The sequence below is a fragment of the Balaenoptera musculus genome, chromosome 4 (assembly GCF_009873245.2).
Source record: "Balaenoptera musculus isolate JJ_BM4_2016_0621 chromosome 4, mBalMus1.pri.v3, whole genome shotgun sequence".
Lineage (NCBI taxonomy): Eukaryota > Metazoa > Chordata > Mammalia > Artiodactyla > Balaenopteridae > Balaenoptera > Balaenoptera musculus.
In genome coordinates, this window is record NC_045788.1 from 140,549,595 (window position 1) to 140,570,477 (window position 20,883).

Here is a 20,883-nt window from a genome sequence, read left to right on the forward strand (position 1 = left end):
TTCCTTTAAAGCTTTTTTAAAAAATGTTCCTTTGAAAGGTAACTGTTTTTGTTGGGTGTGGTAGGGGCACATGAGGACCAGTGGGGTGGGGTGGCAGGTGGGCCTTACTCTGGGGAGGGGGGGGCAAAGGGGGAGGACTGTGATTGCATAAATTTGGTGGGGAGACGGGGACACCTGTACATCCTTTCTCTCGCTCTCAGCACACACACACACACACACACACACACACATGCATGCACATACACAGCTATACAGACATACACATACACACACTTATACACACACATGCACATACACAGCACACACATAGTGAGGCAGAATCGACACTGTGAACATGCCATAACCCAAGTGTCCCCTTGATGGGCCCTGCGCCCCGACGTCTAAGGTAGGAGGTGATGGGGAGAATGTACATGAAGGGCCCCCCCCCGGGGTGGGTGATGTTGACCCCTTTGCTCTCCAGCTGTGAGAAGTAGGCTCATCTACTTTGATTGCTAACAATACACCTGCTCTCAACACCTTTTTTTATCACCTTTTCAAGGGAGAGGGTAGCCTAGATTTGTGGGGTGATGCTATACAGATGTGCAAAATGAAGTTTTGGTTAGGGAAGCTCTTTTGTTCTGCTTTCCATGCAAATGTGCGGGGCAGGAAGTCATCCTCTGTCTTCTGAGGAACTAAATTTTTGCCAGTCTGTATGGTTTACAATTTTATTGCATTTCTTTGCCAGTAGCCAGGGTGGGGGCCGGAGGGGAGGATCTCAATATCATGGAATTGGTACTGTATGTACTAACTTTAGATAAGGGAAACCATCAAAGCATCCTGATTAGACTAGGGTATAAAAGTCTTTGATCTTTGGATACATGGCCCCAGAATGTTCCCTGTTTAATTTTTAGGTGTATGTATTTATTTATAACATCCCAATAAATTGAAAGTACTAATTCTAGTGAAGTTTTGCCTTATAAGAGCACGCTTCTCTGTGTAACTTGTTACATGCCTGTATATTTTTTTCTCTTATACCTGTAAATATTTTCCATCCCAGGTCCTGGGTGGAATTGAACCAACCTTGTACAAAGGAGACATCTGGTATACCCCTATTAAGGAGGAGTGGTATTATCAGATAGAAATTCTGAAATTGGAAATCGGAGGCCAGAGCCTTAATCTGGACTGCAGAGAGGTATTTCCACTCTGTGATCTCTTTGTGTTTACCTGTCTGTGTGTGCCTGGGTCACTTAAATATTACAGCTGGGACCTGAATATGAACTCTGAGGATACATTACATTGCAAGATAAATCAAAAGTTCATGACATTAAAAGGGCCTTTTTGTAGATGATTTTATACCAATGATCCCCCCCCAAAAAAATTGCTTCCCTTCAACTGCTTCTCTTAATAGAGAGGAATTAGCCTAAAATGGTGAGTGAAGAGAACTATCCAGAACTATCCATATTATCTTGGCCTGATGGTCCCTGATCTCTGTTCAGGACAACGAGAAGTAAGCAGGGTTTTATCAGTGTAAAAGGGGACTGAAAATAAGCAAAATGAAACCAGAAGTAAATCATCAGCTTTATCCTCCATTCACAGCTAATCCCCCTTCCCCCCCAGTATACAATTCTCACTTGAAGGAACATGTGCTCTAAAGATGTGCGTGGCTTTTGATGGTGCTCAAAGGAGACACATGTGCAGAGCTGGGAAACCACGTCTCTCGTTAACCTCGTTCACACCCTCTCACTGCAGTTTGGCCTGTTTGTGGCACATAATGACACGATTATGAGGATCTGAGGGAGACTTGGTCCTCTACAATATTTTCAGAGTGGTTTACAAAAACCACCAGCATTTCATCAGCATTCATTGTACTCTTACCTGTCATCACTGCCTTTCAGTTTAACCATCACATTGTACCATAAGTTCTCATATACACAGATGCCTCTGAAAAAACAGTCAAAGCTTGATAAAGGGATGGTCCATTGCATTGGAATGGTGTTTCAGTCCTAAGTCCACAAATCTGTTTATTGTCAAGAGGCGTTTACTTGCCATTGAAGAGTCCAATGATAGAATCATATGGGAGGGCCTAAAATAAAGCACAGACTCCGCACGTGTGTGTGTATGCGCGTGTGCGTGTGTATGTGTTTGTGTGTGAAAGTGTGTGTTGGAGAGTGTAAGCATTTATTTGGAGCTTTGATTCTCGTATTCCTGGTTCTTTTCTGCCCCCCCACAATCAGCCAAGCTTGCCACACAGAGCAAACAACAAAACCCAGAACATTCCACCCCCCAGCATTTCAGTATGCGAGCTTTTCTTACACATGCAAGTGCGAACAAACTAGATTATATTTAAATTAACTTTGTTTCTAAACTGAAATTCGTTTTACATTTGAAAAAATATGAATCAGTTGCTGTATTTCAATTTCTCAAAATTCTTCACTCCTCCCACCTGCTACCTAAACAAATCCTTATTTCCTTTTGACCTGCTTGGTGTATTTGGTCCTATGACTCATGGATTTGCCGTAGAAGCAAGAGGATTAAATTGCCCACGACTCACTCCATTCCTGGGCAGCCTTGATCATACAGTTATGTCCCTAGAGGTTGGGTGACTACTCTGGTCTTGGCCCACTGACCTCCATTCTTCCCACTCGGCCACATAAAGAATGACAGAGGCGGGGTCAGGGCTGGGACTGCCTCTGTGTGTGTGAGATTCTCTTACTGAATGTGGCTTTGGTTCCATTCTAAATGCAAATATGGGGTGTCTATTGAAAAACTGTCCTTCCCCGTCTTTCTCCACTAGCAGGGTAATACAGAGTTGATTTTTCATGATTTGTATAAATGACCTTTAATGTATCATTTTCAACCTCTAAAGACAAATGGGTCTTCCCTCTTTGGGGGATCCTTGACAGAATCTGGCCACTCCTGAGTAAGAGAAAAGCCCTGCATTAGGCTGTTGATTTTGGTCAATGTCACTGCCCTTTCCTGGCCTCGGTTTCTTTATCTATAATGAGAACATTGGGCAAGGAAGTTCTCGGTTCCCAAGTTCTGAGAAGATGAAATGAATTGTAGCCACCAAGGAGGTACCGTGACTGCTGAATGTGTGTATCACAGGTCCACGGTGACGGCGGGCTGGAGCCGTGCATTGATGTGGGTGCCCTGTCACTCATGTGCCTTCTCCCCACCCCCTCTCCCCGTTCTAGTATAATGCGGACAAGGCCATCGTGGACAGCGGCACCACGCTGCTGCGCCTGCCCCAGAAGGTGTTTGATGCCGTGATCGAGGCAGTGGCCCGCACGTCTCTGGTGAGTCTTCAGGATGGTGGATGAATCTCAGAGGTCACACCAGGTCATGACCGCATACTGGGGAATACCACCACGTAGTCTAACGGTCTCCGTCTGAGGACTTTGAGGTTGTTTTATTTTAATGATTACTTATTAAGTTCACAGTCTTATTCTTTGATATTAACCAGCAAATAATTCCTTCACTTTAACCTCAGAGGACTTGGATCTGAAGGTGCAATGCTTTTTAGTATTTCAAATAATATTGTAGTTAGCATAGCGCTTTTTTAATCTAAGGGGGAAAAGAACCACTTGGTAATATACTATATTAAAGTAAATAGTAAACCAGGAATATGTTTGTAGCCTTTAAAACAAACCAAAAATTGTACTCCTTTTTTGGCCTTCATCCAAGCTGTGCTGGGATTGTAATTCCCACTTCTGTAAAACAATGAGATTCACAGAAGACAAAGGGCAAATCCGCCAATGTAATAATTCTTTTATGGCCATGCTTTGAAATACAATTAGAATCATGGTCAAGGACAACATGCCTTTTGAGGGCTTGGTTAACAGTATTCCCAGTGTGACCCCAACTTTCCAGTTAGTTCAAGGCAACAGGATAGACCACAGGGCACTGAGTGGAAGGACCGCAGCCTTAAAGGGCAGATGGAGTTGAATTTCATGTAGCTTCTGCCACTTATTAGCTGAGTGCCTGGAGAGGACTCTTGTGCCCCCTGAGAGTCTCCGGGTTCTTGTCGTGGGGCTGTGAGTAGGGTCGGGCGTACAAGCCTGGCACAATGTGCTCGGTCAAGAAGAGCTTCTATTTCATGTCCAAACCACAGTGCTACTACTGTTTGTCTCGACACAAGATAAACGTCTCTCTCGACTTCGTGGGTGTCTTCATAAGCATCTGTTCACGCAGGGCCACCCTGGCAGAGTGACCAAAAATGAGCGTTTCCCGCACAAAGTCTTTATATTGGCGCTGACCCCAGTTGGGGCTGACAGGCCCGCAACTCCACTGGGCTGGCCAAATCCAAAGAATGATGGATAGGAGATGCACAGCAGTTGCTTTGTTACAGGTGACAGCAGAACAGGGGAAGGAAGAGCAGGGTTTTGCTTGTCCTGGACCCAAACTTGAAAAGTCTGGAAGCGCTGTAGGAAAAGCAGCAGGCAAATCAAAAGAATACAGAGGGGAAAGCCGGAAGAAACAACACCGAGGTCCTCTGTGAACTGAAAGGTCCAGGGAGCCGCGGACAAGAAAGGCAGAGCAATGTCCGCCTTTTTTGTCCACTGCGTGTCTAATATCTGCTGAATCAGAAAAACATGGCCGGTAACATTTTTAGTGCCTTAAATTTAGAAAACTGGCTGAAAACCAGACTGCGCTGGAAATGCAGAGCAATATGCTGCTTTTTTTCAGGGTAAAAATGCCCTCAGTGAAATTAATACGAGCACCTTCAAATGTACTATTCTGAGCTCTAAGTGTTTTACAACCGTCCCAAGGACATTCTGGCAGCGTGAGCGTGTGACTCCAACAAGCCCGTGACCAGCCTGGGTCTCTGCAGAGTCTGTGACTTCAGCGGGGACCAGCAGGACTGTGGCAGAGGGGCGCTCGCACTCCCGAGGGCAGCACAGCATGTGTTCAGCAGTGCCTGACTGTAATTAAAGCACGAGAAGGAACGAGAGTGCAAAATTTGTTTGCCGAGTCTAAAATTACCCTCTGGTTTCAGTGCCTCCATCAGGAGGGAGAGGCCTGGGAGGCTGTTTGTCTTGAACAGGGAAAGCTCAGCAAGGGTGGAAACTGTCTGTGTCTCATTGTGCGTGGACCAGAGACGTGCGTGTTCTTTCTCTCTGCTAGGTTCATCTCAGCCGGCTCTCTTGGCTTGGGTTTTCTCTCTTAGTTAAGGAGAGGACCGGCTTTGAAGAGTTAAACACCGTACAGATGCCGTGCTCTGTCTCTGGGCCTAGATTCTTCAGATGGGATTTTAGAAATGAATGGTTTGTAGGTCCGTAGTTCTTTTTTATTATTGAAGTATAGTTAATTTGCAATGTTGTGTTACTTTCAGGTGTACAGCAAAGTGATTCAGTTATACATATATATGTATTCTTTTTCAGATTCTTTTCCGTTATAGGTTATTGCAAGATATTGAATATAGTTCCCTGTGCTATATGTAGGTCTGTATTTTTAAATGAGCCTGGTGGGGAGTTCTATGTTTGGCGGGGACCTGGGCTTCCTTCCTGCCCAGCTGTGGCACCCTTGTTAGCTCAGGCCCAGTGCTTCTCCCTCTGTAAAACCCAGAAGTAGGATGACACCTGCTGTAAATTGACTTCTGACTTTCAACTCTATGATCTGAATGTCCAAACTCTCCCCCAGGACACAAGGCTTGGCCCCCAGGACACAAGGCTTGGCCCCCAGGGAGGCTTTCCAGACCTGCAGGCACCTCTTTGGAGGCAGACGGTCCCCCATCCAGTCCTGAGCTGTGCCTCTTAGGCAAGTTACTTGGCCCCTCTGAACCTCATTCTTCAGCTGGAAATTGGAGCTCTGTGCCCTCTGTGCAGCCCTAGTCACGCTTCACTTTTCCTGGAATCCAGCAAAATGACTGCCCCACCCCTTCTCAGCTCATCCAGCAAGGGGTTCTTCCCTGTGATACGTATTTCAAGCTGGCTTCATTCTTATAAAATGTACAAATCTATGAAGGCCAGCATTAGAGACTTTGCAAGTCGGCACTGACAGTTTCAGTGGAGAACCTATGATGGGTGAAGAGGCCGCAGGGAATTCCTCCTGGTTGTCTGCCCCGAGGGCGGCGACACATGCCTGCGAGGTCCTGAGCAGGCAGCTCTCACTCCGTATTCGTCCAGGGACACCCAGTTTTCTCACGTCCTATCCTCCTTGACCTCTGCAGCGCCCCTGCTCACCTCCCTTACCTGTCCTCTCAGCTTCCGTCACACCCTCCTCCCAGGACCTCTTCTCATCCCTGTGTTCCTCTTCATGGGGGTCTCCTTTGCTGGTCCCTTTGTCAGGGTGGGTCCTGCGCCCCTCTCTTCTCCCTGTACCCTCTCCTAAGCGATCCCATCCATGGCCACACCATCACTTCCCACCCATTGGTCACTGACTTTCAAATGCGTCTGTCCAGCCCAGGCTGACTCCCTGGAGGTTAGACTCAAAGAACCAGTGACCTACACAAATCCCGCTTGGATGCCTTAATCACACCCCATGTGCCACAGCTCTCAGATCCCTGGTAAATAATCTCTGATAAATGCACAATGGTGCCCCTGGGTCCTTCCCAGCCTCATCTCCTGCCCCTTCCTGTTCTCAGTGCCAGCCTCCATGGCCATCACGTTGTCTCGTGGGACAGGTTCCATGCTCTGCCTGCTCTCCCCACCACGTCTCCCTGACGCCCACCTACCCCTCAACTCAGCTCATGTGCTTTCTTCCTCAGGGACCTTGACAGGTACCCCTTCTTCCCAGTCAACACTCTTCCAGCTCTACCCCACATCCCCATCACATGCCCTCCTAAATCTTCCCCCGTCACATGCCCTCCTAGCTCCTCCCCCATCACATATCCTCCTAGCTCCTCCCCATCCCATGCCCTCCTAGCTCTGCCCCATCACATGCCCCCTAGCTCCGCCCCATCACATGCCCTCCTAGCTCCTCCCCCATCACATGCTCCTCTAGTTCTGACCTGAGCAGTGCAGTGTGCTGGGTGTGTTAAAAGAGACACATCCAACATAGTCCTTCCCTCAGGGAGCTGGCAGGAACAGGGCAGGCCTGCTCTGGAATCTTTACTGGACCTGCTGAGAAGGCACAGAAGTAATTTGTAATTAACTTGCAGATTCAGCAGTTAGTGGATAAGCATGGTCGGCATTGCCTTCTGGTCCCCGGATGAGAGGCACAGGTGAACAAACATTCTGCGTTCTCGGCCATTCATTTTTTTACCCACGAACATTCCCTGAGTCTTTCCTGTGGGCCAGGTGTTAAGGCTATGAGAAGGAGATGGGGGAGCAGACAGCACTCCTGTGTCCTTAGAAGAATCAGATTCTAGTGCAAGAAACGGAAGTTAACCAATCACACCAATAAATTTAAAATTAAAACTGCTACAAGGAGAAAGGCCAAGGAGGAGAGATACATGGTGGAGTACCAGCACTGTGGGGGGGCAGTCAAGGAGGGCTTCCTGGACAAGGTGGCATTGGAGCTGAGATCTGTGGGAGGAGAAAGATGTTCCAGAAGAGCAGAGAGCCCCCGCAGGGCTCTGCACCAGTAGGAAGCTTACTGGGCTCAGGGAATTTATAGGGAAGTTGATGCCCAAAAGGGCCTTGAGCACCACATTTAAGATCTGGTCTCTCTTCTAAAGGGTATTGCCTACTACAGTGTGACCTTGGGCGAGTTATTTCACTTCTCTGAGCGTTGGTTTCCTCATCCGTAAAGTGGAGGGGATGATGTTACTGCCCTGATGCGGGTGTTTGAGGATTAAAGTACTTAGTGCTGCGAAGTGCTCTTAGCAGTGCCTAATACCAGTAAGTCTTCCACATGCCTTGGTAATTTTAGTAATTGTGATTTTGTCATCACCATCACTCTTCCAGAGGACTGATGTCTTGCTTTGCATCCAAATTAAGCAGTGTTTATCACCATGGGCATCTGGCAAGGTAATGAGAGAGCTGAGAGCTGCTTCCTGTTGTTGTGCCAGACTCGTCATTGTTTGTCATGTGATCTTGTTTTGTCTAGATTCCAGAATTCTCTGATGGTTTCTGGACGGGGTCCCAGCTGGCATGCTGGACAAATTCTGAAACACCTTGGTCTTATTTCCCTAAAATCTCCATCTACCTGAGAGACGAGAACTCTAGCAGATCATTCCGCATAACTATCCTGCCTCAGGTATGAACTTGGACTGTGTTTTCTCTTTTTAACATGGAACGTGCAAAAGTAAAGCACTTCATGCATAATGAGTGCATTTCAATATCACACCTGTATTAGGTAGCAATTGCCACGATAATGCTGCGTAACAAACAACCACAAAATCCAGCGGCTTTAATCAGTGAGCTTATATTTCTGCTTGTGAGTCTGGGCAGGTCTGCTGGTCTTGGCTGGCTTGCTCACATGGTCTCTGGTCAGCTGGTGGTTGGCCAGGGATAGGTTGGCCTTGGCTTAGGGTGATCTCCGAAGGCCACACTAGTGTATCTGGTGGCTCGATTGGTGGAGAGATGGGGCCATTGTCTCTCACCACCCAGCAGCTGCCTCAGACAGTGGCAGCAGGATTCTGTGAGAGAGAAAAGAAACCTGCAGGTGCTCCTGAAGTCGAGGCCCTGGGACTGGCCACCACCTCTTGCACAATGTTTCCCAAACCAGGCCAGGGGCAGCCCAGATAACCGGGGTGGGGACGTAGACACCACCTCCCAATGGGAAAAGCTGCAAGGTCACATCACAACGGTGTGGCTACAAGGAAAGTTAAGAATTGAGGCCATTTTTGCAGAATCTACCACAACATCAATATATGTTTACTTCTGATTTATTTATGAATAGAGACTATAGCACTGGATGCTCAGAGATGGAAACATCAGTTTTTCCGTATTCAGTAAATCGTTGATTCCTCCTTCATCCTAAGCATCTTGTTACATAGACCAAGTTCCATCTTCCCCCGTCATGTGTCTCACCTCTTCCTCCCCCTCGCCATCCCCAGAGCCTTCACTTACATCCCCTCTCACTACCATCTCAGGACCCTCCAGCATGCCCTCCACACAACCCCACCCTCTCCTCCTTCTAAAACTATCGCCTGATTCATCTTGCTAAGCCACAGCTCTCCACCCCACTACTGCAGTCCTGGAGGCCTCATTCGCCAGTGTGGCTTTCCATGACCTCACGGGACCCATGCTGACTCCCCAGCGTATTTCCTGCCGCGCCCTTGACCCTCCACTCTTGGTGGCTCTCCTCCAGCACTGGGTGCCCGCTCCCGTCTCCTCGCCTTTGCTTCCGCCAACCCCCCTGCCTGAAATGCCCCCTCCTCCCCACTCCATCTGTGTACCCACATTCTTTCCATCCTTTAAGACCCAGTGCAAACAACCCCTCTTTGTTGAACCTCTGGTGAGCAGAATGGCCCATTTGTGAGCTTGCCCTTCAAACTCATAATGCATGTTTTCTAGTCTACTCATCTGGCCCGGAATCATATCTTCAGGGTAGAGTTTATGCCCATGGCTTTTTCATTTGACTTCTTTTTTCTCTAATCACACACACACTTATATTTCTTCCCCCATTAAATTCTTAATTCCTTGAAGATGAGAACCATGAGATTTAAAGATCATCCTTCCTTCCCTAGCACTGCCATGTGGTAGAGGGTGGTGCGTAATAATAACTGTTTGTTGAATGGACAGATCAATGTGTCTTTGTTGCAATTTGCTGAATTTGGGATAAAGGAGTGGGAATGGGGGACAGGGAAAGAGGAATAATTTCAGAAGAAAAAAGTAAATGATAATTTGGCTTTTCCCCATTCTCAGCTTTATATGGGGGGAAGTGCATTCCAGAAATGGAGAGCTGTAGGGGAAAGGATTGAAAGCTTTATGAGAAATACAGCCCAACAGAGGACACATATGCTGAGAGCCGGAAGCTTGAGTTATATTCTCAGCACTGCCCTTGACTCACACTATAACTTTGAACAAATCACTTAGCCCTTTCTGTGTCAGTCTCTTTAACTATAAAAGAGAAATAATAATACTTGCCAAAGACGTTTTCAGAAGAGTGCAATATCCTTGGATGAACAGCACTGCATAGAGTGATGTTAGAATGATATGTTTTCAGCATCTTTAAAATAATGTGCTCTTTGTGATTAAATTTTGGTCAGCCCAACAGCAAAATGTGGACATTATTTCATCAATGCGATTTGTAACTAAAGTTGAAATCCAGCTTGAGGACAAAGGTGAATGTGAACTGGAGAATAAATGGCATGTGGGTGAGTCGACAGTCAGGGACTCATAAGAAGTAGGAGGAAAGCAGGCATTCGGGGGAAATCTATAATTATGTCCAGGGCAGGCAGAGCTGAGGGTCCACTGGGGACCGTCAGCCACTTTCAGGGCTGAGCCCTGGGTGAGCGTGAAGATATAATGAGGGATGTTTGGCAGTATCGCATTTAATTTGCATAACTCTGGATAAGAATTCAGTTTTATTCTCACTTACAAGACTGTAGATATCTTTTGGTTAACTTTGACATGTCCACATTTTCACTTTTTAAAAATCTGCTTTCCCGTGTTTTCCTGATTTCTTATTCACCGTCCCAATCCCGTTTGCTTTCCATTGCCTTGTTGAGAAAGGATGGCAGTTATGAACCATTGCCCGATGAGAACTTCACAAGCAACACCCCTAGGAACAGCGCTGGGGGTCCCCTCCTAACACCCCAGCTCTGCCCAACTGAAGCCCTTCCTAACATTCAGGGCAATCATCAAGGCTCCTTGTCACCAAAGTTTTAGAATGAGGCCCCTACCCAGGACCGTTCAGGCATCAGCAGCAGTAGATGGGCAATTGATTGCTAGTGCAGAAGAGTCATGCCAAAAAACAGTGTGCCCATCCCCAAACTACTTTCCAGAAACACATGGGCTGAATCCTATTTGGCCTGTCTAAAAAAGAAGCCCCCAAGCCCAGCCCACAGGCAAATTCTGATTTTTTTTTCGTATAATCCTAAAAACATAAATAGTTTCAGTCTAAATACCACCAGTTTGTCTATTTATGCTGTTTTAGTTAGAAGGCAGGCATTTTATTCTGAGACCCAGCAATACTGGAGCTTTCCCAACATGTTACAAAATTTACAGTCTGGAATTTTTATTGGGAGTCAACTGGCACACACACAGAAAGGACAGAGGGAAAGATACAAACTCAGTTTGCATCATGTTTGTATCAGTGTTATCATTTACATTTTATTTGGTGATTTTGGGGGGTTTAATTATGGAATTAGTTCATTCAAAGGTAGGAGTGTGTGTTTGTGTGTTCTAGGACCTGCTTACAGAGCCCTAAATGGAAGTGTTTCCGTGGTAGCCGAGTGTATCTTCCACCTTTTCTTAGTTTACGTTGACCCTCAGGAGAAGCTGTCTATTTCATCACACTGCTCAAGCTCATTCATTTAATACACATTTGCTGAGGCCCTACTATGTGCCCGGCATATACTAGACGCCTAGGTGCCAAGACTAGAGTGAAGAATAGGATGATTCCTTGCCTTGAAGAAGGGTTTACAGACAGGCATCAATCAGTGCAGGGTTCTAACTGTTGGACTCACCACCTGGACATGGCAGCTGCTTGACGTCCAGCAGGTTATGACTCTGGGAACAATCCTGGCGTGTCCTTGCTCACGTTCATGCCTTGAGACCCCTTTCCCTCCGGTCTTCCCTGCACGCGGCAAGTGCACTGATGTTCATCTTCCTCACGTGTCAGTTTGATCATGCACGTTTTGATCATGCAGGGAGCATGTGCTGTCATTCATCTTTGTATTGCTGGTACTGAGGACAGCGTCTAGACCTTAGTAAGTGCTCAGTAAGTGTTGAGCACGTAGATGATGGATGGATGGACGGACAGATAGACATCTCCTGGAGGGGCGCACCTGTGTACAGTCAGAGGTGGTGTGCATGTTCCTATCACTTCGGCAGTGTTTATCACCAGGCACATGGTCCCAGCCTCTGTACGGCAGGGCTGGTAACATCCCCTCAGTTCTCCGTAGCTCCCAGGGCGCCTTGGAGAGTCTGAGCACACGGCAGCCTCAACAGTTTTGTGACATTGCCTGATTCGTGTTTTTTCTTGTTTGCTCTTTCCTCTTCAACAGCTTTACATTCAGCCCATGATGGGGGCTGGCTTGAATTATGAATGTTACCGATTCGGCATTTCACCTTCCACAAACGCGCTGGTGATTGGTGCTACCGTGATGGAGGGCTTCTATGTGGTCTTTGACAGAGCTCGGAAGAGGGTGGGCTTCGCGGCCAGCCCCTGTGCAGGTAAGCGATGCTTGAATTGGACAGGGGGCCCTCACAAGAGCACCTGATGTCAGATAACTGACTTGGAAGCAGTTCTTGATGATGAATCAGTTGCCATTGAATTATTTCACTCATGCCTATCTCAGACATCAAAGTCTTATCCTCAAAGTGTACTGGGGGATTGCGGAGAGGAATAAGTGAGAATAACGCATGTCAGACTTTTAGTCCAGTGCTTGACACATGGCAAATGTGCAATAAATGTTAGTCCTTGCAGTTATCTCTCGTATTAAACTTAAGATGGCATCTCATACCAGGAATAAAAATACTCTGTGGGGCCTTGGGGATGAATTACAGTTTTTGGACAGTAAAAGCAAAATGAATAAAAAAGAAAATGCATAGATCAGCTGTGTGTATTTTCTTCCTCAAAGATATCCTCGTTATGAAATCAGAGGTAAGTGCCTGTCATTGCTATTTCTAGAAATCCTAAAATCGTGAGTGCATTTTTCTCATAGTATTTTTTTGAAGAGATGCTATGAGGGTGACACAGCAGCATTATTCGGTGAAGTCTAGCTTGAGGATTGCGTGGATCTTCAGAGAAAGCAGGAGAGCACAATAAAGTTGATAGGATGGTTAAACCCCTTCCACTTGGAAACGTCACAGTCAGCAGCTTGCTTGAAATGAAGTGTTCCCACAGCACATGGTTTAGAGGGAGGTACTTCTGACTGATAGCCCAAGCTAGCGAGGAGAAGGCAAATCACAGAAGCGGCAGGAGGTGGAGTCGCTGGAGGGATGGAGAAAGCGCGTGCACCAGGGCGGAGGCCGAGAGAGGTGCCGCGCTCAGGGTAGGGTTTCAGAGGACTGAAAATGTCCCAGTACATTGGATTTGGGGTCAGGAACAGAAGGGAATCCCCAAGTTGTACTGGTAACATGCTAAGGGGGAGAACAAGAAATGTGAGGTAGAAAAAGAACTGACAACAAAAAGATAAAACAGAAGAAAATCAAGGGTTGTAGTGAAATACAAGACTGCCATGTAGTGAAGGAAAGGGAATATGAATTTGAGGAAGAAAAAATTCTTAGACATTAGATGTAGTTGTATGACAGGCAGGGATGCTGGCTGACCATGCTGGTAGCCTGTACTGGGACCAGACCTTCACTCTGATCTAAAACCAGCTGAGGGGTTTGGAGGCAAGCAGGGGAGGTGAGGGTACACAGGCAAAATGCCAAATGATCACAGCTGATTTATTCAGGAGGTGAAGTTTCAGTTCTTATTTCTTACTACCTAAATCGTGGTCTTAAAATAGAGGCCCAGTAAATAAAGCAGGTAAGTGATGCTTCATATTCTTGTTTCAAAAAAAAAAAAAAAAAAGTGTAGAGCTAGAATGTCTAATTCTGAAGAATTCATGAAAAACTTGAAAATTTTAATAAATTTCTAAATTTAAATGTATTATTAAATATGTTATCAATGATAGTCTGATATGTCTGTCCTGGATGCTAAAATAGATCCAACTTAATAATTTTGGTAAATATTACTTAGCGCCAATGAAAAGGTTAGATATAAGCTACATTTGGTATCCTTCAGTCTTGGTGTAATCTTTTGGACACTTTCTATAATAAGAAATATATTTATTATAGTGCTTCCACTGTATTCTATATGGGATATGCCATCTACCTAGATAGCTAAATATATAGAAGCAAGTGTAAGCATATATTATTTGGTATTAGAGAATAAACTCTGCTTAAAATTACAACAGCTGAATAAAAATTTCACAAATAAAAAAAAAAAACAACAACAAAAAAACACGCTGTCTATTCCCACGAAGTAAAATAACAATTTGGAGAACAGAAAAAGAGAAATATTCAATGGAAAAATTAAGTATTAGGCCAATTCATATTCTATATAAATAAAATCATCTAACCCCAGGTACATATTTGATATCTTGCAATATATCTCCTTAAATATCAGTGCAGATTTCTTTGTATTAGTGAACAGGCTTGGAATCCTTGAGACTTGACATTTTTTTTTATCTTAGTCATGAGTAAATGTTTACCTTTCAGCTGTGTATTAACTCTTTCAACCTGTTAGATTATCACTGAAAGAGAGCTTTCTCTGTAGCATTACCTGGGACTGTACAACCTGGAACACCACTGTATCTCCCAACTGTGACTCTTTCCCTTCTTCTAACCCAGAGGACCTAAGAACTACAGCAATTTCCCCACAATTTCTGTTCTCTTGTTAAATACCATTAAAGTAGAGGCTACAATGGCAACAGCTATTATATCGTCCACTTTACTTAATACCTCAGAGAGCATGATCACCGTATGTTTCCCGAGTGAATTACTGTTGGAAATAGTTTAATATTAAGTGTCTCTAAGCAGACCGTCTCTTGCACTTCATCATGAATTCTTTGTTAGGTGCTCTTATACAACTTCTTTGGGGCTATTTTTTTTTAAATGTACTTAAGGTCTTGGTACTTAAACATTAGATTTTACCAGCAGTGGGAATATACTCTGATATGTCTCCTCTTTAGTGCAAATTGTTTAGCCATTAAAGTAATTACTTCCCTCAGGGCAGCAATTAGGAGCTAGACAGTGGTCTAAATAAAGCACCATAGTAAGTGGAAGAGATACCCTGCCTTTCTTTTTCTTTTTAAAAGTGTTTATTTTTAAGTTATAGCATGTTTTAAATAACAAAATGTTTTCAATTGCAAGAAATCATGTATTATGTACACATTTGGGAACACCCAGATCGAACAAATGCTAACATTTTGTTATGTTTTCTTCAAAAATTTTTCATAGAAGTAAAAATAAGTATAGCCCCATGCCAATTCCTTCCCCAGAATTACTCTTTATCCTGAAATTTGTGTATATTCTTCTCCTAATTACCGCACACTTATAATTTCACTTCGTGGTTATAACTACCTTGGATTAGTTATCCATTGCTGTATAACAATTACCCGCAATTTAGCAGCATTCCATGGCCTTGTGCAGGTGCCTAGGGTCAGGAATTGAGAGGGGGCGTAGCTGGTGGTTCTGGCCCATGGTCTCTTGTGAGGCTGCAGCCACCTGAAGGCTGGAGGGTCCACTTCCAAGTTCACCCACGTGGTTGTTGGCAGGAGTCCTCTTTCCTCACCATCTGGACCTCATCACTGGCCTGCCTGAATGTCCTCAAGGTAGGACACTGATCACCCCAGAGCAAGTGATCCCAGAGAGAGGGAGAGGGAGGGAGAGAGAGAGAGAGGGAGAGAGAGGGAGGGAGGGGGAGGGAGGGAGGGAGGGAGGGAGAGGGAGAGAGAGAGAGAGAGCGAGCACGCAACAGAGTCCCCAAGACAGAAGCCACAGCCCTTTTATAACCTAATCTCAGAAGTGCCGTGCTATCACTTCTGCCTGCTCTTCTGATCGCACAGAGCAACCCTGGTTCTGTACTACTTGGGAGGGGACTACACGGAGTAGATATCAGGCAGCAGGGATCACTGGGGGTCATCTTAGAACCTGCCTACTGTATACTTATAAATGAGTTACCTATACCAAAACATAGGTTGGTTTGTTTTGGTGTTTTGGTATTTTTTAATTTATATGAATGCCTTAGTGCTGTGCATATTCCTTGTCAACTTGCCCTGATTGCTCAACTTTACATTTGGTAGAATTTCCATGTTGAAATGAGTACTAGGTCATTCATTTTGACTGCTGTGTAGTATTCCATTGTGAGAATATACCCAGATTATTTACCCACTCTGGCCTTGAGTAACATTTGGGTCATTTCTGATATTTCAACTGCGTTGAACATCTTTGTGCACGTGAATGAGATCTTCTGGAAATGGAATTTCTAGGTGATTTGCTATGCCAGCCTTCAGTGTTACTGGCTGCTGACTAATTTGTCTTCCAAGTAGCTGGAACACCAAAGTTATACAAGAATTTTCATTCCCTCAGAGTATTATCATATTTGTTTTGTTTTGTTTTCTTTTTTGCCAATATGTGTGTGAAATAGTGCTACATTTTAATTAATTGCTCCTGAGATGACATAACTTTTGATATGTTTATGGGATGGTTAAGCTTTTTCTCTGATAGTGAATTTTTCTATTAACAGCTTGTGCACATTTTTCTAATTATTTTTTATTGACATACATAAGTTCTTTATATATCTTAGATACTAATTTTCTGGGTTATATGCATGGCACATATTTTCTCCTAATCTCTCTGGCTTTTCTTGGTTTTTGTGTCTTTTATTTACATTTTTAATTTAATGAAGTAAAATTTACTAATCCCTTTTTATAGCCTCTATTCTGTACTTTATTTGAGAAATTCTTCCTTTCTCTAAAAAAATAGAGATTATTTTTCTTCTAAAGGTACTTTATACTTTTGTTTCATTTTCTTCTAAAATGTGAAGTGGGAATCTAATTTTTATGAGGCCACTGAATTTTCTCAGCATCATTTATTGAATATATGTTTTCCCACTTACTTTTTCAATATTTTCTTTTAAAAAAATTTAATATACAAAAAAGACTAAAAATAATACAATAACGTCCTGCATACTGACCATCTAGACTTAATTTTAACATTTTGCCATGTATCAGTATGTGTATATGTATATATATATTTTTTGCTGAACCATTTGCAAATAAGTTGCAGATATCATGACATTTCACCCCTAAATATTTCATTGTTCATCTCTTAAAAATAAGTACATTCTCCTACCTAACCATAATATCAATATGACACCTAAAAAGGTAACAATATTTACCTAATATAATATCTAAGCCATATTCAAATTTCCCCAGTTGTCCCCAAAATGTTTTCCTTACCTTTTATTTTTTTTTGAAGGCCAGTTGTATTATAGAATGTATCATACTCAGATTCATCTGAGTATTTCCTGATGGTATCATTTAACATTTTTGTTTAATATCATATTCATATTTCCTGGAAACTTAGGACTAGAGGCTTGATTAGATTCAGGTTAAATATTTTTTGCAAGGTACCTACTGAATTTTAATAATTTCTTTGTCATGTATATATATCTGGGTCTATTTCTGAGCATTCTATTCTGTCCCAACAGGGATAGTTGTGTATCTCTGTGCTATAACATATGGTTTTAATTTCTGTAGTTTATAATAAGATTCAATATCTGGTAGGTGTTTGACTCTTCTCCTTATTCTTCTTTAAAATTGTCCTGGCTACTTTTATCCTGTTATTCAGCTTGTCAAGATCCCTGAAGAATCATATTGAGATTTTGATCAGAACTACATTGAATTTATAGATTAACTTGAGAAGACATCAAATTTCTACTGTATGAGTCTTTCCCCCATGAATGTGCTAAATCTCATTTGTTTAGGTCATCTTTGATGTCCTACAGCAAGGTCCTGTGGTTTTCTCTAAAAAGGTCTTACATGTATACTTATTACTAGATACCTCTTAGCGCTTACTGTTATTTTAGATGAGATTATTTTAAATTGTATTTTCTAATGGATTATTTGGTATACAGGCTTTCCATTTTATTGTGTAGTAATCTTCTACACAAGGCGTCCAGCCACCTTGCTGAATTCTCTGTTTTTTAAAGTTGTTAGAATCACTTGGATTCTCTTTGGAAAGGTAGATGATCTGCAAATAATACGCTTTTTAGCATTTCTAATCTTTTATCTTTTAGTTATTTTTCTTTTTCTGATGCTTTTAGAGACACTATTGAACAGAAAATGGTGATGGACATTTCTCCTTACTTTAATGGGGGTGATTAAAATACTTCACCATTGAGCATAATGGATGGGTTGGGTTTGTGGAAGTCCCTTCCAATCCTCAATTAAGGGATTCCTAGTTGCTGACATTGTTTAGTATGAATTTAAAAAAGCTGCTCAACAGTTTCTACTAATGTTAAACATACTCCTACTCAGTGACCCAGCAAATTTCACTCTTAGCTATATGCAAAGGAGAAATGAATGTGTATGTCCACTGAAAGACTTGACCAGAAACAGCTTTATCCATAAAACTAACCAAAGTGCTGCATTCATGATAATTACATAAAACTGTCATTTTCATCAAACTAAAAACAGTCCAAAGTCCTTCAAAGGAGAATGGATGAATAAATGGTCATCTTTCCATTCACTGGGACACCACACAGCAATTTTCTTTCTGCTGCAGAATGTACTTTAGGATTTCTCTTATAAAAGTCTGTGAAAGGTAATTTTTATTTTGCCACACCTCTTGAATCATAATTTAGCTGTGTGTGGAATTTAGGTCAACCGTTTTCCCTTAGTGTTCTGGAGATGCTGTTTCATTACTCTCCTGCTTCATAATTGCTGGTGAAAAGAGGCCAGTGAGTTTCAGTTGTTATACCTTTAAGGGTAATCTATTCCTTCTCTCTGGGTGCTGTTGAGACTTCTTTTATTTTAAATTTTTAGTGTTCTGAACTTTCACCATGATATATCTAGATATAGATTATTTTTTCATCTTGCTCAAGACTCATTGTGCACTCTGATTCTGATAACTCATGTTCTTTGTCATCAACCCTAGAAAATTCTCAGCTGTATCTCCACACCCATTCTTCTACTCTCGTCTAATCTCCTATGAAATAAATTTTGGGAGTTCTCGTTATTTCCTCCATAACCCTTGACCTTTCATTCATATTTTCTTTGCTGCGTTTTGTGTAGGTTCCTCAGGTACATCTTATATTGGTCTAGTTCTCTCTTCAGCTGTGTTCAATCTATTTAACCTATTCTGTGAGTTTTAAATTATATTGACCGTATTTTTCATTTTCAGAAATTCTATTTTGTACTTTCTCAAATGTACTAGTTTACTTTTCTGTAGTGTCCTGTAATAATTTTGTTGTGGCTCGTATTTCCTTTATCTCCTTTATCATTTTTTATTTAATTTTAAAAAACGGCTGGGTAATATTCAAAAGGTACAGTGATTTATACAGCACCCCACTCTCTCAGATTCAATCACATGAGTACATAAAATCTTCCCTCGTTATTACTTTTTTGAGCCTCATGATCTCCTATTGTATTCGTGTTTCCTAATTTGTTTAATTAATCCTTATTGATAGGCATTTATGTTGTTTCTAATCTTTTGTTGTTACAACAGTGCTGCAATGGATACCGTTTATATATGTCTATTCACAGATAAGAAAGTATACTTCCAGGTTGGATAACTAGAAGTAGAATTACTGGGTTGAAGGGTGTATCATTTGTAATCTTGGTGAATATTGTCACATTGCTTTCCATAGAGGTTATACTCGCTAATACCTGACTATACTAGTTCTCTAGCGATGTATGTGATGGCCTGTTTCTCCAGTCCGACTCACCAACATAGTGACACACTTTGGGGAATTCTGCCAATCTGATAGGTGAAAAAAGATTATCTCAGGGCAGTTTTAATTGTTTTGCTTTATATAGGTGAGGTTGAGTTTCTTTTCATATATCTAAGGGTGTTTGTTTTTCCTTTTCTATGATCTATCCACTCCTATCATTTTTACATTTTTTTCTGTTGGATTTTTAGTTTTTGGTGTCAATTTGTAAGAGCTCTTTATGTCTTCATTTGTCTGGAGGAAGAAAAGCTAAAATTCATATCTCAATCGGAAATTATTTTTAAACTTTGCTTCTGATGAATTTTAGTGTAAAAAATGTTTACTTTTATGCATGTAAATATATCAGTCTTTTGCTTTAAGTTTCTTGGGTTTAATGTCCCTTTTAAAATTACCTTTCTCACTAAAATTATTTTGTGAGTTATTTAAGTATATACTTTTATGTTTGATTTCCCTTGGCATAGAATGTACAGATTAAATTTTTTCTCCCCAAGATGACTACCAGATTGTTTCTATAACATTTATCAAATGATCTATCTTTTCTTGACTAATTTGAAATCCCACTATTATTGCACACCAAATTCGAGTAAATATTTGGGAGATATATATTTATTTCTGGGTTCCATATTTTGTTCCATTGATATGTTGTATAGTATTAGTTTCCTTTTATTGTTCTTTTTTCAAAACTGCCCTGCTATTCTTAATTTTCTTTTCCTTTATGAACTTTTGAATCAGCTTGTTAGTTAAAGAAATAATCTTGTTGGTATTTTAGTGAGTTTTTAATCCCTTTAAACACAGCTGTTGTATAATGCAAGCAGATTGTTGTATTTTCTATCATTGATAGAGAACTAGTCTCCTTGTTTTTGTGTCTGCTGACTGTTCTCTCCTGGTGGACTTTTTTTCTCACTTGGTTTGTAATTTTTTGTTGTGAGCTTATCTTTAGTGAGAGTGTTTTTTTGTTTTTTTGTTTTTTCCCAATCTGAGAGAGTTGAGTGCACTTTGGGTTGTAAAAAATGTTCCTATAAAGCAATTTGCACTTTTCTGTTGAGTGTTTTTCAAACCATGAGAAGTATGGTGTTTCTACACCAAGTTGTGTAAATTTAGATGCTGGCCATGATTGAGGTATTGGTTTTGAGGTTCTGTTTCTCATGGGACAGTCTTTCTTGCCCTCAGCTTCCACCCTCCTCAAACCTCAGACAGAGTCAGGCTTCCTTGTTGGTAGAGTTTTCCTGGCTCCCTGTACTGATGGGCCAGACTTTTGCTGGCATGTCATCTCTAGCACCCCTGTCCTTGGTGCTGGGGTCAAGTCTTCTGTCCACCTCCAACTCGTTGGGAATTGGAACCCAGCCCTGGGGCCTATTTCTGAGCTCAGCTACAAATTTAAAATTAAGGGTTGTTTTTGTCCTCTTT

At 42.4% G+C, this 20,883-nt stretch overlaps 1 protein-coding gene across 2 annotated transcripts in view; it reads left to right on the forward strand.

The window, feature by feature from the left end:
- Positions 1-20,883, forward strand: part of BACE2 (beta-secretase 2) — an 86,967-nt gene that overhangs the window by 55,444 nt on the left and 10,640 nt on the right. The window contains exons 5-8 of one of the 2 annotated variants that reach the window (XM_036851565.1): positions 1,037-1,171; positions 3,174-3,275; positions 7,969-8,118; positions 12,038-12,206. In XM_036851565.1, the coding sequence (XP_036707460.1) occupies positions 1,037-1,171; positions 3,174-3,275; positions 7,969-8,118; positions 12,038-12,206 (556 nt within the window). The remainder of the gene's footprint in view (positions 1-1,036; positions 1,172-3,173; positions 3,276-7,968; positions 8,119-12,037; positions 12,207-20,883) is intronic. The other variant, XM_036851566.1, reaches the window with a different exon arrangement.